This window comes from Argentina silus (assembly GCF_951799395.1).
Source record: "Argentina silus genome assembly, chromosome: 11".
In the NCBI taxonomy this organism is placed as follows: domain Eukaryota; kingdom Metazoa; phylum Chordata; class Actinopteri; order Argentiniformes; family Argentinidae; genus Argentina; species Argentina silus.
The window spans coordinates 3,802,109-3,822,108 of record NC_139665.1 but is presented as its reverse complement, the minus strand read 5'-3'; the positions used below and the strand labels follow the sequence as shown (position 1 = coordinate 3,822,108).

General features: G+C 44.6%; 2 protein-coding genes across 2 annotated transcripts in view; both read left to right on the top strand.

The window, feature by feature from the left end:
• The window catches only part of acadl (acyl-CoA dehydrogenase long chain), a 402,840-nt gene that overhangs the window by 279,905 nt on the left and 102,935 nt on the right, over positions 1-20,000 (top strand). The gene's annotated exons all lie outside the window — the stretch shown is intronic.
• Positions 1-20,000, top strand: part of LOC310812118 (receptor tyrosine-protein kinase erbB-4-like) — a gene marked incomplete at both ends in the record, with an annotated part of 111,598 nt that overhangs the window by 49,915 nt on the left and 41,683 nt on the right. The window contains one exon of the mRNA XM_083680539.1: positions 13,009-13,195. Within this exon, the coding sequence (XP_083536665.1) occupies positions 13,009-13,195 (187 nt within the window). The remainder of the gene's footprint in view (positions 1-13,008; positions 13,196-20,000) is intronic.

Here is a 20,000-nt window from a genome sequence, read left to right as displayed (position 1 = left end):
CTGGAACAGGAATATGTTACCCAACACATACTGGGGTGGGAGAATCAAGTTAACCACAGCCAAGTGACAACTGATGCTGAATATTCTTCCTGTCAAAGCCATTATATTGAATGCCTTGTTTCTGTCAGAAATAACAAAAAGCAGCTGAGCAACACAACATATCATGATATGACATACAGTATGTTGATTGTTATGGGCCATGGGGGGGGGGCAAAAACCCCGCCCCTTTGCCCTGCCACTCACAAAGTGCCCCCATTGCCCCTGAATGCCTTGTTTCTGTCAGAAATAACAAAAAGCAGCTGAGCAACACAACATATCATGATATGACATACAGTATGTTGATTGTTATGGGCCATGGGGGGGGGGCAAAAACCCCGCCCCTTTGCCCTGCCACTCACAAAGTGCCCCCATTGCCCCTCTAAGTCTGTGAATGCCCCTGGTGTGTACCGCAGAGATGTTTTCTAAAATGTTTTTCCTGGCCTGGACCGGACTGTGTAAACTCCCTGGGGGGTTTCTTAAATTGCTGAGCTAATAGTCACTATGAGGGCCTCTGGGTCTCCTGCCCTCCAGCTGAGAGAGAGCTGTTGTCCCATTAGACCAGTCCTGATCGAGATGGGGCCTAGCAGCACCGGGGTCTGAAATAACACACACCTGGTACTCACACACACACGCACAAACACACACACACACACACACACACAGCTAAACAACAAGAACACACAGAGTACATTCTAAATAAACCACCTCCAGATGCAGCTCTACAACACACCAAACGCAGCCATACGACTGCATCAACACACACACACACACACACACACACACACACACACACACACACACACACACACACACACACACACACACACACACACGCACACACACACCCCAGCAGGACCTACTGTACACACAGCATCTCCATCTGGTAAACCCGGCTCCCCAGTGCTTTTCAGTGTAACATGTGCCCATGTTAAAATATTTTCTATTGTGTCTGCATTCCACAGGTAGGCAGTTCAAAAAGGCAGGCAGATAATCCGCAAAGGGGGAGGCAAAAAGGCAAAGTCAATAAACACTCTCGGAGATCAAAAAACAGAAATACTTATCACTAGGAAATGTTGGGACGTATGACACAGAGACACACACAGACTAAATACACAGGGAAGGATGATGAGGAACCGGTGAAGCCAATCAGGGCGGGGAAGACAATCACACAGGCGGGAACCACACACAGGCAGGTGGTGAAGTGTCTGAAACGAGAGACAAGGTGAGTAACACAAAAATAAACAGGAAACAATAAATCAATAACATGAAACAAAGACAAACATAAACTAAGAAACAGGACGAGATGTTACAAGAGCATTCTTTATCCGAGACGCGTGGCCTTGCTTCAAGGAGCCCTTTTGTTCAGTGCAATTCTGCTGCTGTGTTATTTCTGATCTTTGTTCAACGAATTGCAAAGAGTTGCTGTTTTTGTCGCCCTCCTTACCTGTGTTTGCGTGTGCGCGCGCGCGTGTGTGTTTGTGTCTGCCTTATCAAATCAGACACAGTGCAGAGCAGAGGTCTCGGAGGTGAAATTAAATCCTTGCTGCTGCTTTTGGGGCGCGAAGGTGATTACTGTTAAATTAAAAGGTAGGACCGTAAAAGCGCGCCGTGACTGAACTCTTCCTATTCATCAGAATGATCCCCCTGCGCATCTTTTTGCTTATCAAATTGTAAAATATTGGCCATGACACTGGCGTAACAGGGGCCTAATTAATGCACTAAATCAATTCTAAATCACTTCGCACTGAGTGGTCCTGCTGGGATGCCGTCATTATCTCAAATTATGGACACAGACGCACAGGGCAGAGAGGAATTAATGTATCATTTTGAGACTCTTCACTCTCATATCCCCCGTTTCCCTTTTCTGACTCCGTCTCTTTCAACTGGGTTTTCCCCCTACTACTCCTACATTCCTACCTTCATCATGTATTTCACCACCAGCATCTTTGCCCTCGAATTTCTATCTACAGAATCCATTCTAGAGAATACCCATTCAATGTTACCATGATCAAAGCCACGTAGGCTGTACAACATTGTATGCATTTCATTTTTCTTCATAGTCTCATATTCATGAAGAGTGTTCCCATGAACACTGTGTTGTTCACTTCACTTTGTATCCACACTTCTCATTGTCCACTCTTCTCATTCCTACGGCAATGAGGAATAATGTAATAGGTAATGAGGAATAATGTAATAGGTAATGAGGAATAATGTAATAGGTAATGAGGAATAATGAGGAATAATGTAATAGGTAATGAGGAATAATGTAATAGGTAATGAGGAATAATGTAATAGGTAATGAGGAATAATGTAATAGGTAATGAGGTAATGAGGTAATGAGGAAAATAGACAAACACAGAAGGGAAGGATGAGAGAGGGGGTAAGAAGAGGACAAATAAGCAGACAGACAGACAGACAGACAGACAGACAGACAGACAGACAGGCAGGCAGGCAGGCAGGCAGGCAGGCAGACAGACAGACAGAGAGAGTGAGAGACAGAGAGACAGACAGAGAGAGTGAGAGACAGAGTGAGAGACAGACAGACAGACAGACAGACAGACAGACAGACAGACAGACAGACAGACAGACAGACAGACAGACAGACAGACAGACAGAGATGGAGGAAGCAATCACCCACTCCTCTTGGGCAGTAGTCCTATTATGCCCATCAGTTTACAGTGTGATGACACTGTACTGGAAGCAGGTCACCTGCCATAGGATGCTGCAGTACCATAATGAAACTTTCTCCCGGGTACAGTCCTAAGTGAATCATAAGTGTCACTAAGCAGTGGCCCCGGCAGGTGCCATAGTGCTGACATGAGCCCCTGTGTTCTATGTACCCGGCACTGCCCTCAGCCCCTGCACGGATATTAAAATGCGTATTCACAGCAGCTTAATTTATGAGTCTGTGTAAATTGTTTCCCTCGGTGGGTTTTTAATATCTGCCTCTCACAGCTGGCTTTTGGCAAATATGCGCCACGTCACGTCGCCTGCCATGCGGCGCGGAGGAAACAGATTGCGTTCCTCAGCGACAGTGACATTTATATTGTGTCTGTCTGATTGGGATGCAGCATGGAGGTCCCTCTGTGTACCCCCTGACTCACCCCTCCACTCCCAGCCGCCAATGATTAGAACATTCACAGACGCCCAGCGGCTGACCTCCAGACTACAGGAGCCGCATAAGAATGTCTCGGAGCCTCCTGTAAATTAGTCATTGACCGAGTGATACCTTTCTCATCACGGCTCCTTATTCCTGCCAGCCATGCCGGAGTTTCTCCCTGAAGCCTCTCTCTTGTCCTGCGGTGGGGATATGCCTCCAGTGGAGGAGTCAGAATTTCACACTCTTGTCAAAAAGAAATCTCATACTAACCTCATACTTTCGTCCATCTCCTTCTGTTCCTGCTCTCTCTCTCTCTCTCTCTCTCTCCGGTCGAGCCAGTCATCATCCAGTCATCACATTCCTCCGTCGTCACAAATCATTGCACATCAGGGCTGAGAGGATGGGTAATTGCTGCACTCAGCAAGTGTCCTTTTTCGAAAAATGCACTTTTCCCCTCATTCGGCCATGCCATTGTTCTGTTCGAAGAGATGCTAGTTTGGTGGTGTGTTCAGCCAAGCCTTCTAGTTTTACAGTATAGCACATGGTACATGGGAATTGTGTGTATCACGTCAGGTCATGTCAGTGAGAAGTGAGCGCATAGGGATCGGATACGCCAGAACATCCCCCCCTCACAGCGTCTCCCGTGTTCCTCTCCGTCAGACATCCATCCGCCATTAAAACAATTTAATGTGGACTGATTAAGTTGTTTGGTACGCAGTGTGTGGTGTTGGAGAGCGTCTGAGCATGTGACAAAGATCAATTTACTCTGGAGACAAATGGCTGTGAAACCCACTTTTCTCTAAACAGGCTAAAAAGACAAGAATGATCAAATCTGACACGATAGTAATCAGCCCACAGCTGCCTCGCTACCTGGCCTGAATAGTTTGCGCATTTCACATTTGAGCTGATTAAGGGGACAGAGAATCTAATTTTGCTTGTTCCATTGTGAAACACACGTTGGAGGCTCCTATTACCACAGCTCTCCCCTGGTTTGTTTGGTGATGTCAAAGCTTCATTGCCATGTGCTAATCAGAAATACTCTGACCTGGGGACTGGCTGGACTGTGTTCTTACCACATGCTGTATAGTGTGTGTTCTACTACACTTCAGCTTTATCCATGACGGTATAGAGTTGAAAGAGTCAAACAAAACTCTCCTCAAGACCATTCCCCTGTACTCCCCTGTCGTACCCAAAACATGATCATACAATTTGTGTGGGTTTTTTTACCTGGTTACTGCCCTGCTCCATCATTCCTGGGTCTATCCATCATGGTGGTAGGGATGCTTAGGCCCTCGGCTCCCCCCAGAGGAGAGCACTGTCACAGGGGGCCCTGGAGACCACTCAGCCCCCTTGAGCCCCAGGAGCACCTGGAGCCCTAGCAGCAATTTGGCCCCTCTCCTCAGGGAGCCCCGCTGCTTCTCTTTATCTCTGTGGCTGGCCAAGAATAATGAGGGGATTAGACACAGGAGCCAGGGGCTTGGAGCTGGCTTACATCTATATCTACCATTACTCACTGTAATCTATACAGGAGTCAGGGCTCTGGCTCACATGCTCTGAGTATGTTATTTAAATACTGCATCGTGTATAACCCTCCTGCAAGCTACATCATTATGGTATTTAATGTGTGTGATTCTGTACATGAGACACCATACGTTGTTATTCTTCTTTGTTTCAAAGCTAAGGCGACCATGTTTATTTAATATTCACAATGGTTAATATTGTAGCATCTTCTAGCATCAGATGGCTGTCCATGTTTAGGCCCTCTCCTCTGACATGGCATGAGTCTTTGTCTTGTAATTTCCATTTTGTTTCAAGGCCTGTAAATGTTTCTTGACAACAAAGCCGATTCGTGGGCGTTGTAACGTTTTGTTATGGTAATTGTTTTAGTAAGCAGACCCAAGTGCGATGCAGATAAAGGGAGACAGACAAGTTGGTAGCGGTACCAAACAAAAGGATCTTTACTGAAGGAAGTGCAGCCAAAACAGGATACAAACACAGACTCAAGGCTCGAAAATAAAAGGGGAGAACACAGTCTCCAAAACAGTACTCGTATGTTCCAATAACTTACGTTCACGATGCGACCAACAAACGGTGAGCAAATGACTCAGCGGGGAGTGAAGGGAAGTGAGGGTACATAAAGCATCAGTGACAATTACACACAGGTGCAGGAGATTCGTGGTTCGTGGCACAGTGGACGGCCGGAGGCTGATATGAAACTGTCTCGCTGTCCAACGCAATAAACATCACAGCGAGGACCAGTCACCCAGCTGCACCTAGCGCCATCCTCCCCTGACATTCCTTCAGACATCGCTGTGTCATCTCTCATCTCCAACACAGACTCTCCCGGCAGCACAATAACAACAAAGAGTCACACGCTCTGCTCTTTAAGTATTATATTTCTAGTATACTTGAGTTTAAATATGCTCAAGTATATTAAAGGATACTAAAATGACCCATCTTAAATTGTATTTAAGTTGTATTTCATATTTGTAGGTTTTTAGCATATTAATTATACTTGAAATATGGTAAATTGACTCCTCTTAATTCATAATTTTTATATATACATAATTTAGATTTTAAATGTAGACAAAGATTATCTGAAATGTGCTTTCAACACAAGAATGTAATCTTAGTTATATTCAAAGCGACTGTCAAATAGAATGAACTATATTAGAAGTGTGTTAATAACGTGTCACCAGCATATTTCTGTCTACACTAAAAGTACACTTCAATTAGATTAAAATGTATTGGTATTTCTGTACTTTTTAATATTCAACCTTTATTAATGCATGAAGTTCCATTGAGGTTGTAGGGGACATGACGTTTTACCATGCAACTCTGTAACTCTTGCAGCAGGTCAACTGCCAAGCAAGGAGGCCCTGACTTGTAATGTACAAAGGGCTGAATGACCTTATCTTGGTCCTAATCATTTACACTTATGGTTAGGAATTGAATACACATAATTGAGGGACAGCAGGAACCTAATCATCACAATTTTAGAGTCATTTGAAGGCATGAGTAACTTCCCTCAGACATCCTCTTTTTAAATGACTAGTGATTAAGCAAAGTTTAATGTTGACTTCCCCCTTGATATTGGTGGTTAGTTAAGAAAACACCATCAAATGACTTGAATTCCTTGTCCCTTTATGCCTCTGAGATGAAAGCCACTGTGTGAGTTCAAAACTCACAGTCGCTTGTGTTTGAAGTGCTTTCCATTTCAAGTGAAAACCAGAGAGGAGAAGGATAGGAGGGTTCATTCAGTACATCCGTCCTTGAGTTAACAGATACCTTTTCAAGATTTAAAAGGTCTAATGAAGCCTTCATAAAACCTTTATATGGCCTACGTAGATGCATCACAAAACCATTTCTAACCATTTCATTCTAAGGGTTGCAAAAGTGCTACGCTACATTGGCAACGCAACAGATGCAAATAGCTGTCGTACAGTAACACTCGTTAGACACAATCGTGAGTTAGAAATCTATGGAGGCCTTATTTTACGAGGGCTTTACTATTCCTTTGATCTCAAGTGGTCTGACTTGGACAGTCTAAAGTGAATCATCGAAAGACTGTCAACAAAAGCAGTGCACTACTGCGTGTCAGGCCGTAGTGGTTGGGTGAGGAGACTGAGTACGTACAGTAGCACTCGTGGTGCCCATTGACTTTGCTCCATGGAGGAGTGTGATTGTGCCAGCACTATCCCAGCTGCCTCTAGAGTACACAGTCGACATGCACTGCTGCTCTCTCCTTGACTCGCACGGAGTGCTCTATATGTATGGAAATGAGCAGTAATCACCATAATATGTGTTCCATCTCTTGTATTTGGTAATGGTGTCATTATACTTTTTCCTCGGCGCTCTCTCTCTCCCTCTCCCTGGCACGCGTGCTCTCTCTCTTCCTTGTTCTCGCTCTCTCGCTCATCCAGATGACAGGAACAGGTGGACTATTAATTATGCGTTAAAATATGGATCCTTTGTGCTCCACTTCAGTTCCCCCTATCTCTGTGCACTCAAACACAGTCACTGTCATCTCCTCTCCTCTCCTCTCCTCTCCTCTCCTCTCCTCTCCTCTCCTCTCCTCTCCTCTCCTCACCCTCCTCTCCCTTCCCCTGTCCGTTACCCTGTCCTTCCCGATGCACATCTCAATTGCTTTCCTACTTTCTCTTCTGTTACACTTTATATGAAAGGGGTGTGCATAACACATTCATAACACCTGACATAAACACTTCATAACACCATCATAAATGTTGTGTCAGCCTTTTCTAAAGTATTTCTGTAACATCTATGTCCTATATCCTTTTATAAAGTATTTCTGTAACATATGTGTCCTACATCCCATAGATAGAGTGGAACAGTACAGTATGTCAGACTCAATTGGGAATGGATGTCAAAAGCAAAGTCCCCCCAAACTATAGATTTGTTCACTCAGAATTGACCTCTTAGGCATACAATCAACAATTGGTCTTTGCCCTGTATCACAATTGTGTAATTAACTGAAATTAAATTCTAACTTGCATTAAATGTGTGTTGGATGGAGCTCACGGATTGACAGGTGAAGTTCAGTATTTGGAGAGCGAACTTGTTCAACATTTGTGAAAACCCAGTAAGCGGCATTCATGTGCATTGTTATAAGTACAGTATGATTGTAGGCTCAGGGCCATTACAATACACTTGTATAAGGGTCAATCATCATAAGGGCAAAATGACTTATACCGACTCATTCATTAATTGTTCATTCCAAACATATGAAGCATGTATTGCCCCTGTTAGAAAGTGACATGCAAAGCAATACGCATTAATGATTCATAGCATATCTGTAGAGGTTTTTGGATACAGCATAGTAAAGTGATTTACAAATCTATGAATACTTCAAAAAGCTGAGGGGAATCTGCCGTGAAACTACAGGGGGGAGGGTGGTACAAAAGAAAGGGTAGAAAGGGAGTCAATAAATAGCACCAGAAAAAAAGTTTCAAGTTTTTTTTTTATTTTTAACATGCCATGATAAAACAACAAAACTTGATGAAACAAAACCAGAACACCAGGGCTTACTTTGAAACACAGCCAGCAAAACAGACTACTGCACAGTGTAGCGATTCAGCAAGTGTTATCTTCTAACATCTCCCCTCCACCACTGAACAGATGAGGATACCTCTTTTCAATCTCAGTAAAGCCTGGCATCCCAGTAAACATTTTGTCGTTGATTAAACGTTGAAAAAACGGCTGTGTGAGACGTTGATGCCACGTTCATTTCAGGGGCACATGTGAAAGTTGAAAAGAGGTCATTTCGAGGTTGTTTCAACGGTTTGATTTCTACCCATATCTAATTACACATTAATCCTCCGCAAATTCTGACGTGTAAAGAGTCATGAGTCATCTCAGGAATATCTTTCAGTATGATCGATCGGCTTTCTTGTATCCGTCACCAACAGATCTCCCTGCATAGTGCCTGAGGTAGGCCTCGATGTCATTGCTGAAGGGAGATTGCTGTCTGTGGATCCTTTTTTCATGGCTGCAGTGATACAATGAGCAAGACATAATGGTCCTACAGTTCAAATGCAGCAGTTCTAGGGGTCTAACAGTGTTATTTCACACTATCATATTATGACTGATCATCGTAGTATTTGACTTACCACGTCTGGGGGTTTGCAGAGTTGATGATATCATGGAGCCGGAGGGGGGCTGCTGCATTTCCAGGCACATATGCTGTCTGGCAGTCCTCCATGGTCCTTAAACATATTTGAACCCAAAAAGGTGTCAAAGGAAAGGAACATTGCTGTCCCATCTTTTCATATTGCCAGCAGTGTTTTAGGTAGACTCAGCAATATGACAACTTACACCACAGGTTGCACAGTGGGTTTGAGGTTGATGAAAATCAAGTTTAAACTGCAGAATACAAGCATGCTGTGGGCAAATCTGTACCAAATATTTTGGTCTGTACAATGGAAGTCACCACTCTCTCATGGCATGGCTATTGTGCCCTGTTAGAAATCTGAGGTGCTTCTATGACTGATCATCATACAATGGCTGGAATAGTTATACAATAGTATCCTTGGACACTGTTGTGTCATACACCAACGGCTGCAGAGCGGTAGATGCGGTCATGTGTGTGGATTCCAACACGTGAGGATGTTGCTGCGTCCCTTTATTGGGACGGGTGATTTCTCTTGCAAGCATCACCGGCATGTACCTGGTGTTATTGAATAGCGGTCTTCAGAGAAAGGTATACAAGGGTGCATATCCCATAGTGAGGGATCAAACTGAGTCGACTGAAAGAGAACCATGCAGACCTTGATGCTTAAATTGGCACATTGCCTTTTACTCTCAGAATGATCTCAATGGCTCAATAAGCACTATTATAAGCACTATTATAAGCACTATTATAAGCATAATAACACAAATGACATGAAAAAGACATTGTATTCGATGCCATGAGGTAAAAACACATAAAATGTAGAATACTGCAGCTAGTTTGCTTGTCCACCGTCTCTGATTCAGTTAAGCTAGCTAGATAGGATGTAATCTATGAATGGCTTCACTACCAAACCTCCGCCGTAGATTGAAGACCCAACTCTTCAGGCTACATCTTAATGGTCTCTCCTAAAGACCTCTTCACCCCCACTACCCCCCTGTACAAGTTTTTCTCCTGTTAATAAAAAAAACTAAAAAACTGCCTATGGCCCCTGGTCTGAGCATTGATTACTTTATCTTATGATGACTGATGGACAGACGATTCACTTACTTAAACAAATGTATTTGTTGTAAGTCGCTTTGGATAAAGGTGTCTGCTAAATGCCGTAAATGTAAATAAATTATTAGAAATATGTTGCATCCCTGTAACTAAGGTGCCAGAGCTGTAAGCCTGAGTCATAGTGTCAGCTCTGTTTGCAGACAAAAACAGTCAGGCACGCCATCTAAGAAGCTGTGAATAAATAAATCATCTCTGGCTCGACTGTAGGCCATGTTTCCCTCAACACAGAATATCCTCAAGTTGCAAAGCACGATTTGCAAACAAATGTAAAATCTACATTTTGCCTGGAGGAGAAACAGAGAGAAACAGAGAAGAAACAAGCCATTGGGACTCCTGGTGTTTGTTTGAGTGAGTTCACTACAGTATGTTGCTAATTGCTCAGCATGGTTGAAGATGCCAGGGGGACCCATGTCCTCCAAATGCATTATGGGAGAGTGACCTGTGGGCTCCTTCCGCTAGCTGTGCCGTAGCGCATTAGCGCCGTTAGCATATATTGTAGATGGTGCGTGTCACGTGACAGTTGTGTTGTGTGTTGGAAAGCTGCACGGCTCTGTGGAGCTGCATGTGGACCATCATCCAATCCTTTTTTAGAGATACATCAAATTAGCCAGTAGTTTAGGATTACTCTGAACCTGTTGACAGGTTTTCCAAAACAATGACTTGCTTGGTGGTGGTGTGAGTCACACATTTCTAGCTTTGAGCCTGAGGTTTTATCCACATCCCCAGGGCAGTTGAACTCTTTAGGGGATATCGGCACGGAGGAGGAGGCTACAGTATTTCTGAGCATCATCTCTGTGTCTGTTGTTGGGAGGAAAGTCAGTGTGGAGCTAGAAAGTGGAGGCAGGTGCTTCTGTTTACCTCCCGTTGGACCTCATTGGACCTTTCTTCTTTCTCCTCATTTCCTGCCGCTCTTGGAGCCGAAGAATTATTGATCCACTGGCTTTCAAAAACAATTTAGGAACCGAGGGAAATTAAATAGCATCAAGGCTAAACAAAATTACCTAAAGAGGGTGCAAAAACACAGCAATGTAATCCTTTAATTGAATTAGGTAAATTACAACAGAAATCCTACCACTCTGTTTCTCTCTCTCTTTTTATCTGTCTCTCTCTCTCTCTCTCTCTCTCTCTCTCTCTCTTTCACTGTCCCCTCTCTCTCTCCGGTGGAAAACTTTCCGCCGGTTGCTAAGTAACAGGGAAACAGTTTCTGCTAGGTTTGCCGTGGGCCCGGAGGCTGGCAGAAAAAGGGCACAGCAGAGGCACTGGGGTGTCTGCCAGCCTTTGCTGCCTACAGCTGGGTCTGGTACAGATCAGTCCCCCTGTGCTCCGCCACAGCGCCACCGGCAGGCACCAGGGTGTTATTGTGCAGTTAATGACGCTGGGGCCAACCACAGTGGTACCCCCGGCCTGGGGCAGAAAACATGGGGTTATTGTCAGGACATCTCAGTGAAACATCACGCTTCTAAACTATGGGACCAAATCAGCAGGCCCCCGGAGAAGAGTTGAGATATCCTCCTTTGCTTCAGTTCAGTTTCAGAGAGTCTGAGTCAGAGATTGAAAGTTTTCAATGATAACCAAATGATGGAATATTTCAGGAGAAAAGTTGAAGTTTGGTGTGGGGTTATTTATGCTAGTTATGTATGCTTTGTATAATTATTAATGAATAGATATCAATGGAACGCCTCTCACCAGAATTCCCTTCTGAACAATGTGTCATTCAAAGGAGCGTTGATATGGATTCTTTGTTGTATTTCTCCCTTGTTTTCTGTCCGTGATTGACACATGGTAATCTTGCTAATAAGACACTTCAGTGTTTTTCCTCGGCCCATTGTGTGCTGTGTTCAATACCCCTTATGACGGGGGTGCTGTGTACACAGACTTAAGCTCCGATCAGCTACCTGCTATTCACTGAAATATAACCACTTCACGCCACATCCTGGCTGTCAGTCTCCTCAAGCCTCCCTCAGGGTCACAAGCCAATCAAACCATGCGTTACTCATTTCCAGCTCACCACTAGCAAATCATCCACATCATTACTGGCCTGTCTCTGGTCATTAAATACGCTTTTTTGTACAGGCCTCTTAACAACTGTAGTCATGCCTTGGCAACGGTGTTAGTTACTTTAAATTGTTTCTGGACAGCTTGCTCTTTCATACTTTCAGAAAGTGTATTTTTACACGGAATATCAATTGTACCATGTGCACTGACAAAATACAACTGCCTCCATAAATGTATACAAGCGCTTTCCCCTGACAAGGTAACACTGATAAATAATTCAGCCATCAAATCACAACTGCCTCTCCAAAAACATAGCAATTAGAGGAGTCAATATTATGCCTTGCATATGGATCCATAGGAATCTCACCTTCTCAAAACCCAGTGTCCTGATTAGAACCTGCCAATGGGGGGCGAGCTTGGTGTTAATGTGACTGGTGTTTGACAGCTGTCACTGACGGCCCAGTGTGCTGTGTCAGCTCCTCAGATCCATTTTTCATGAGCAGAGAGCCGCAGAGCCACCTAGGGAGATCAGTCTAACCCGAGGGGCGATTTTGCCCCTGGAAACCACCTCCACCCCTTCCCCCGTTGCGTAAACCCATCCCTGGTCCCCGGCAATGACACCGTGTCTGAGGTTGTGATTGGATGTCAGAGTGATTGATATGAGCTTGTGATAGGAGAGTCTTTTTTTTAGGAGCTCAGGAGCTATTATCTCCTGAAGTGATATTACAGTGTTGTGATGGGACGTCCTTCCTGCCTAAGTTAACGGCTGCTTGTACGGTAGATAGATAAAAAAAACTAAAAAGTTTGTGATCCTCTTCTGTGTTTTCTGGCAACCCTGAGCCGAGGACAAACTCCTGCCTGAAGAAGTGCACTAAAAAAACAACCTTGCCAACTTCCTCTTGCTTATAGTGATCCATCACTCAACCTGTCTGTCCCAGCTCCGTGTAGTGCTTCCAACATTTCAACAACAAAACATTTATAGAAGTAATAGATGACAGGATGAATGAAAGGTGGAGAGATCATGACCAGTCCACATCAAATGGATCAATGTCAAATACCCATGCCCTCCAGTAAATGCTACCCTGAGTGACGTTGTATCTCCTGTCCTTTCTCTCCTGTCCTCATGCAGTCTATCCGGGAGGTGACAGGCTATGTCCTGGTGGCCCTGAACCAGTTTGACTACCTGCCTTTGGAGAACCTGCGGATCGTCAGGGGGACTAAGCTGTACGAGGGCCGCTACGCCCTCGCCATCTTCCTCAACTACCGTCGGGGTGGCTACTACGGCCTCAAACAGCTGGGCCTACGGAACCTCACAGGTCAGTTACTGGACACCACACTGACCACTGACCACCACACCACTGACCACTGACCACCACACCACTGACCACTGACCACCACACTGTCTCTGCTTCTGTCTGTCTGTCTGTCTGTCTGCCTGTGTGTCTGTCTGTACAGTCACCTCTCTGTCTGTCTGTCTGTCTGTCTGTCTGTCTGTCTGTCTGTCTGTCTGCCTGTCTGTCTGTCTGTACAGTCACCTCTCTGTCTGTCTCCCTTCAGTAGAGCAAAGGCTTAATAACAACAGCTGCAACTCTTTCATCAGAAACATTTGAGAAAATGTCACAATGTCAACTTTCTTTCCAGCTTCCTGTCTGTCGTCTGTCTTTGTTGTTCTACCTCTCTTTCTCTCTCAATCGTACTCTGTCTCTCTGACTCTGTCTCTCTGTCTCAGTCTGTCTCTCTCTCTCTCTCTCACTCTCTCTCTTTCTCTCACTCACTCACTCACTTTCAAACCTCAAATTATATAATTCTAAGAGTAAATTATCATGATTTTGAGAAGGGTAAAAGGAGTAGCTTTAAAATACTCGGAAAATGAATTTAAAATGTCACAGAATGCAGTTACCCTGCGGCATTTCTTTGTTAATAAGCAGCTTCGTTCGACAACCAACTTGATAGGCCTTTTAATTAAGTCTCAAAATAGAAGTCATCTATAAAGAAACAACCCTCACACAAGTGTGTTATTCTGACAAATGAAGTCAGGCCTTTCGTATAAAGACATGAAATGGCTTTGAAAAAGGCATAATGTGTCCTGTTAATTACATTTTTGTTTACAGACTGGCCTCGAATATGAGGTTATTTCATAGAAAGTTTGAGCTGTGAACCTTTTGTACATTGGAGGCCATCATGAATGTGCATGCATAATGTACAGACGAATCCTGTGTGTGTTTGTGTTTGTGCGTGTGCACGTCTGTCTGTCTGTCTGTCTGTCTGCCCGTCCTTCTTAGTTCCACCAATCATAGGAGTTGGTCAATAATGAATGGAATCTGATTCGCAGTCTGAGTAGTGCTAGCCTTGACTGTTGTTCTGCAACATATATTTGTGGGCCATGTGCCAACAGGGAGCTGTTTACCCATCAGACCCCCTCATGAGTTTATTTACCATATTTACACATTATATGAATGAAACGTCCTACATCTTGCAAACACTGGGGCTTACACACTCCGCCTATTAAGGCCCCCACAGTGGCAGCTAACAATGTGCGCCAGGTGTCTGTGTTGTTTGGTTATCCTCAATAGGCAAAGCATTACCATACCTGACAAACACATAGACAGAGTGAACAGTGTTGTGGACAGATGGACAGCTGTCACGGGGTAGGGCCTTTCTCACTACGTGGAACATCACTAGAGACGCCCAAACAAGTGTGCGGCGCTGTAACGCTGACATGATCATATGTTTTGGTATTCAAATTTGATTCCACCGTAATAAAAATGGACGAATGTTCATTATTTTGCTTATCTCCATCATCCCAGAAACGGAGACAATGTGAAAAACTGGACAGGTTAGAAGATTTATTTATTTAAAAAAAAAAAAACATGGGTTTTCAGCGATATATTAGCGACTGGTCACGTTAGCCATGTTATTAGTACACACGTCTTGAAATACAGCTTTTTTTTATCACACTTTGTTCACTGATCTCCTATTTACTGGTCTCCTATTTACTGGTCTCCTATTTACTAGTCTCCTATTTACTAGTCTCCTATGGACCTTCCAATACCAACTTGCTATGTTCGTCCCCAGACAGCTTCGTTGATGATGCAATCACTTTACCAGCGTATTCTTGGTTCATTTACAGCTCTTTAAAAAGTAGACTATGGAAGCTCCAGGTGCTCTTAGATAGGTCCTTGTCTTTCTCTGTCTCTAACTGTAACCCACCCCCAGCTAGGTGATGTAATAGAGAAGTTTGATGATGACCAGTGCAGGTGCAATAGTCTCCCCCCCCCCTGCTATCCTGGACACTCCTTATCGCTCCCCTGGTATACGGAAGGCTCAGTGCCTTTCTCTTGGCATGGATCAGCCTGTTTTTCTTGGCTTTCCTCTGGCCAATTTACTCCTCCTGAAAAAAAGAGCAGGCAGGAGACATACAGCAGTAATGGAGCAGCAGAAAGGTGTTCTGAGACCCAGAGCAGACCAGTGAGCTCTGTGAAGCCAAGCAATTGATTCCACTACTAGGTGTATTAGCTCCTGTACTACGGGGCTGCCTGGTAGTGAATTGAAGTTATTATCTCAGATGTGTGATCCAGTCTGAAGCTCACACATCTGCTGTAGTTAAGGGCACTATGGGATCCTGCACTGGTAAATCAGTGTGACATCCTTCACTATGGAGTATAGTTGCTCAATATGTGTAGGAGAAAGAGTCTGACACGATTGCCTGTGTCTGCGTTGCTCTCATCTCCGGTTCCCCTGCTCTCTTAAGATGCTGCGTGATCAATGTGTTTTATAAGCAGCTTGAAAGAGCTGAGATGTTATAGACCACTGTAGTTCTAACCAGCCTGAGAAAAAGTTCCATCCCCACGCATACAGATTAATCTCTGTGTCCCGGGAGGGAGAATTTTCCCGAGATTTACACTCTTCTCTAAGTACGGGCCCCCTGTACGGCTCTGACAGTCCACATCCACCATGTGTCAACACCCAGAGCATAGACCTCTCAGATCACACGCTTTCTCCATGCCTACTGATCCCCAACTGAATGCCTGTCTGCAATTAAGCCTGATCCATGCATGCATATGGAATACTCCTGCTGCTCGACTCATTGGGAATAATGGAATAGTATTCCCTGTTTCAGATTTTACTCCTTTTCTGACTGATAATGAGAAAACTGCTATGCATGCTGCACACATGTATAATGCAGTTATATCATGAAAAAAAATGTGTGGGTTTTTGCATTCCACACCACTTTACTTATCTAGGGAGGGACATCAGCAGGCTAATGTATTCAGCATTCTGCTACACATACATTAAACAACAGTCTTACCCAGCACTCAAAAATCTTCAGTTCACTGCATGACAAATGAGGGTCCAGTGGATATCCACAGGAGGTACAGGATATGGATGTCTACTGTATGCATATAAACATAATTTCACAAATCTGATAAAGACCCTTTGGTAACCATTTGTTTCTCCTCTCTGCTTCAGTTGGTACTTATCCAGAATTCACTAAACTATCCAGTCCTATGGAACTTTCCGTTGCCTAAATATTTGTCTTGACTTCAGTAGGTCTTGGAGTTGATCCTGGTCAGGTCCCGTGGCACTCCATCCAATAGTACCTGCTAATACTGTAATAAAACTCAGTCTGATGCTCCTCCTGCTCCAGCAGTAGCTCACCACTCTGAGCTGGTGGGATCCCCCATCACCCTCTCCGATGCTAATTACCACCTGCTGTGCGTCCTCAATAACAATAGCCCCAATAAGGTCTCTACGCTGATGAGCAGGCCCGTTTCAAACGTTTTAAAATCCTCTTCTCCCACTTTCCACTTTACTTTTGTTTTGTTTATGTGCTGTTGTTTTTTCACCCGCCGTCCCGCTCTGTGAAATTGCCCATTTGGAGATGAGCCAAATGGCACTGCAAGCCCTAAAGAGAGCACTGAATCCATCTCCCCATCTGGCGGGATGTGCCCTTGTGCCCGTGTGCAGAAAGCAAAGCGCCAGTCAGACTCTTCCCCAGTCTGCGTCACCTGTTCTCGCCGCACCAACGCTGACCTGGACTGACTGTGGCGATGGTTGTCTATGGAGACAGTGAACAGAGAGAAAGAGAGGTGTGTTTTTCACATGAATTTCATCATGTTCCAGTGGAATGTCACGACCCCGTAGAATTCCACTGAGGAACTGTGAGTGGTATTTAAGTGTTTATGGTTTTTAATGGATCATTTCCTCTCCATGTAGAGCTAAATTCAGTGATCAATTCTACCATTACAGGGGTCTTACCTTCCCCACTGTATTGCACACAAAGATGCTAAGAACTGTATTGTTAAGCTTTAGGCAAGTATACACACACACATTATATTGTTGACTCACCAGGCCCATAGATGGCATCCATCCATCTAAGCATCCATTCTCTGAATTTGATATTTGGGTGATGTGTTCTTTCAATAGAATATTGATAAAATCACAAAGAGCTTTAGATCCTGCACATGAAAGAGGGCTTATCTCCCCTGTTCCCTCAACAAAGGGATTTCAAAAAGGGACATCATAACTTGGTTTTATGGGTCAACATTGCTTGCAACCTCTTTTACGATATGGCTCTTATTGGAAATTGGCACCGTATGTGGAAGTGTAAGCCAATGTTGGGCACTTTGCCCACTTCTTTTTCTTTTCTTTTTTATAGTTTATTACATAGTTAAGTACATGCTTCAGAAGTATTTCCTGATTTCATCTTTATAGATGATACAAATAGACCAGAAGCTCAAGCATATTTTCTGGCCTCATGAAAAAAGAGGCCTATGGGAATCGTGTTGGGTATAAAAAAAAAAATCCTGCTTCCAGGGCCTTTTTACTTAACATACAGCTTGTGATGTAATCTGCAAAAAGTGCTGTAATTACAAAAGATCAAATAGAGCCACTGTGGCTAGTGCTAATACCCGCGCGCCGCGGCCTGTTGTGGGAGAGCGGTAGAAGGGTAGGCCCTATTAATAATGAATCTACTGTCATCATTAAGAGGCTGAATGATTAAAACATATTTCACAGTTTCAAACACAGTTTTGCTAGTGGAAAAAATACTGCAGCCCTAGATCAGCAGAGTAGAGAATAAAAAGCATAAAAACAGGATTTTTTCTTTTTCAACAATGTTCTATATAGTGCCACTGAAGCAGCAATACATATCTACATTAAATTATTATATACCTCAATACCCAAGTTATATAACATCGGATTTCGCGTGGCAAATATATGTACAAATATGTACAGATAATTAACCCATTGGCAAACATTTGACTTTGATTTGTATGAGGCTGATTATTGCACATTCAGGGTACAAGCCATGTGAGTGCCGATGCCTGCTGTGAATGTGTACATCACAGATAAGGGGACACAGCAGAGCACAGCGAGCGGATGACAGACAGGTGACACTGTGCCACAGAGAATGTGTCCCTATGCAGCATGAGAAGATGAGAGCGCTCTCTCTCTCTCTCTTTTTTTTTTTTCCCTTTCTTTTCCTGCAGGCTCTGTGGCAATGCCCACGCTCACATTTGGTATTCGCCCCGGGCGCTATGCTGCCATTGGTGCTTTAACTCAAAGCCTTTGACAGTGGTGCCCTGGAGCATTGAAATTTGTCTCCATTAGTGGCCCCCACATGTCTTGGAGGAGGGCTAAATTATCTCTAATGGAGTACTGATAGTCCCCAGGGTCACGTGTGGAGCCGCTGTGTGGTTGGTCCTGCCATGTTAGGGTTCTCACACAGGTCAACAGTTGAACTGACCCCGGCTAACGGACCTAGCACCAGCTCCCCTGACAAACACTGCACATGTGGCTACATTGTACCTCAAGCCTCAATGCTAAACAGCCCCATACAGCTTTCTCATTAAACAGTCCTTTGCAATCCACCCAATCAAACTGAGGAGCCGTGACTTAATCAGACTCACTCATTAGAGGTAAGACAATTAAGGCTAGATTAGTGTTAGTTAACAACCATGCATTCCTCTGTTCTCCTCCTCTTTTTTCTTTTTCTTTTTTTATAACCGTGTCGTTCTTCAAAACACACCCGCAGCGCGCAAGGCTCTCGGGAGGAGGGTTTTAAATGAGCAAAATAGGCAAGATTCTGACCTCAACGAGGGGGGATAGACAGACACCACCCACCTGGTGCAACCGGAGGCTCGGTCTGGCAGGTTGTGAGATGTACACAATGTGTTATGACAAGAATGTAATTGCATATTCAAAGCGTTGGCTTGTTTATCCAGCCACAGGGTGTACGTTACCACTATGACATTGGGAAATATGTCCGTCTCTTGGGGTTTTCAACAAAGCATTTACTGTGTGTGTGTGTGTGTGTGTGTGTGTGCGTGTGTGTGTATGTGTGTGTGTGTGTGTGTGTGTGTGTGTGTTTGCCTGGCCATTCACTGTCTGACACTCCCGGGCTTCTCTAACCTGCCTGACATTGCCTGGTCGTAATGTATGGTTTGTTGTAGGGCAGCACAGTGTGTACTGTATCATTAGTCAGAGTCCTGGTCTTCCCTTTGGTCCGTCGGCAATGTGCTTTTTCCTGGGATGGAGTCACTAATGGAACGCAGGAGTGAGCAAAACCAATTAGCTATAAGTCTGTAACTGCCAGTCTACAGTGTGTGATGTAAGAGAGAGAGGACAGCTAGTATCACAGTGGAGGTGCAGTCAGCAGCGGGAGAGGAAAGGGGCATGAATAGGCCCATGCCCCAGCCCCAAACGTAGACATCCGGCCCCACACGTGGACATCAGGCCCCACACGTGGACATCAGGCCCCACACGTGGACATGAGGCCCCACACGTGGACATCAGGCCCCAAACGTAGACATCAGGCCCCACACGTGGACATGAGGCCCCACACGTGGACATCAGGCCCCAAACGTAGACATCAGGCCCCAAACGTAGACATCAGGCCCCACACGTGGACATCAGGCCCCACACGTGGACATGAGTCCCCACACATAGACATTGTGTCCCACAGGTGGACATAAGGCCCCACACGTGGACATCAGGCCCCACACATGGACATCAGGCCCCACACGTGGACATCAGGCCCCACACATAGACATTGTGTCCCACAGGTGGACATAAGGCCCATTATTGATTGGTATGACAGCCTGTGCTCTGAGGCCGCCC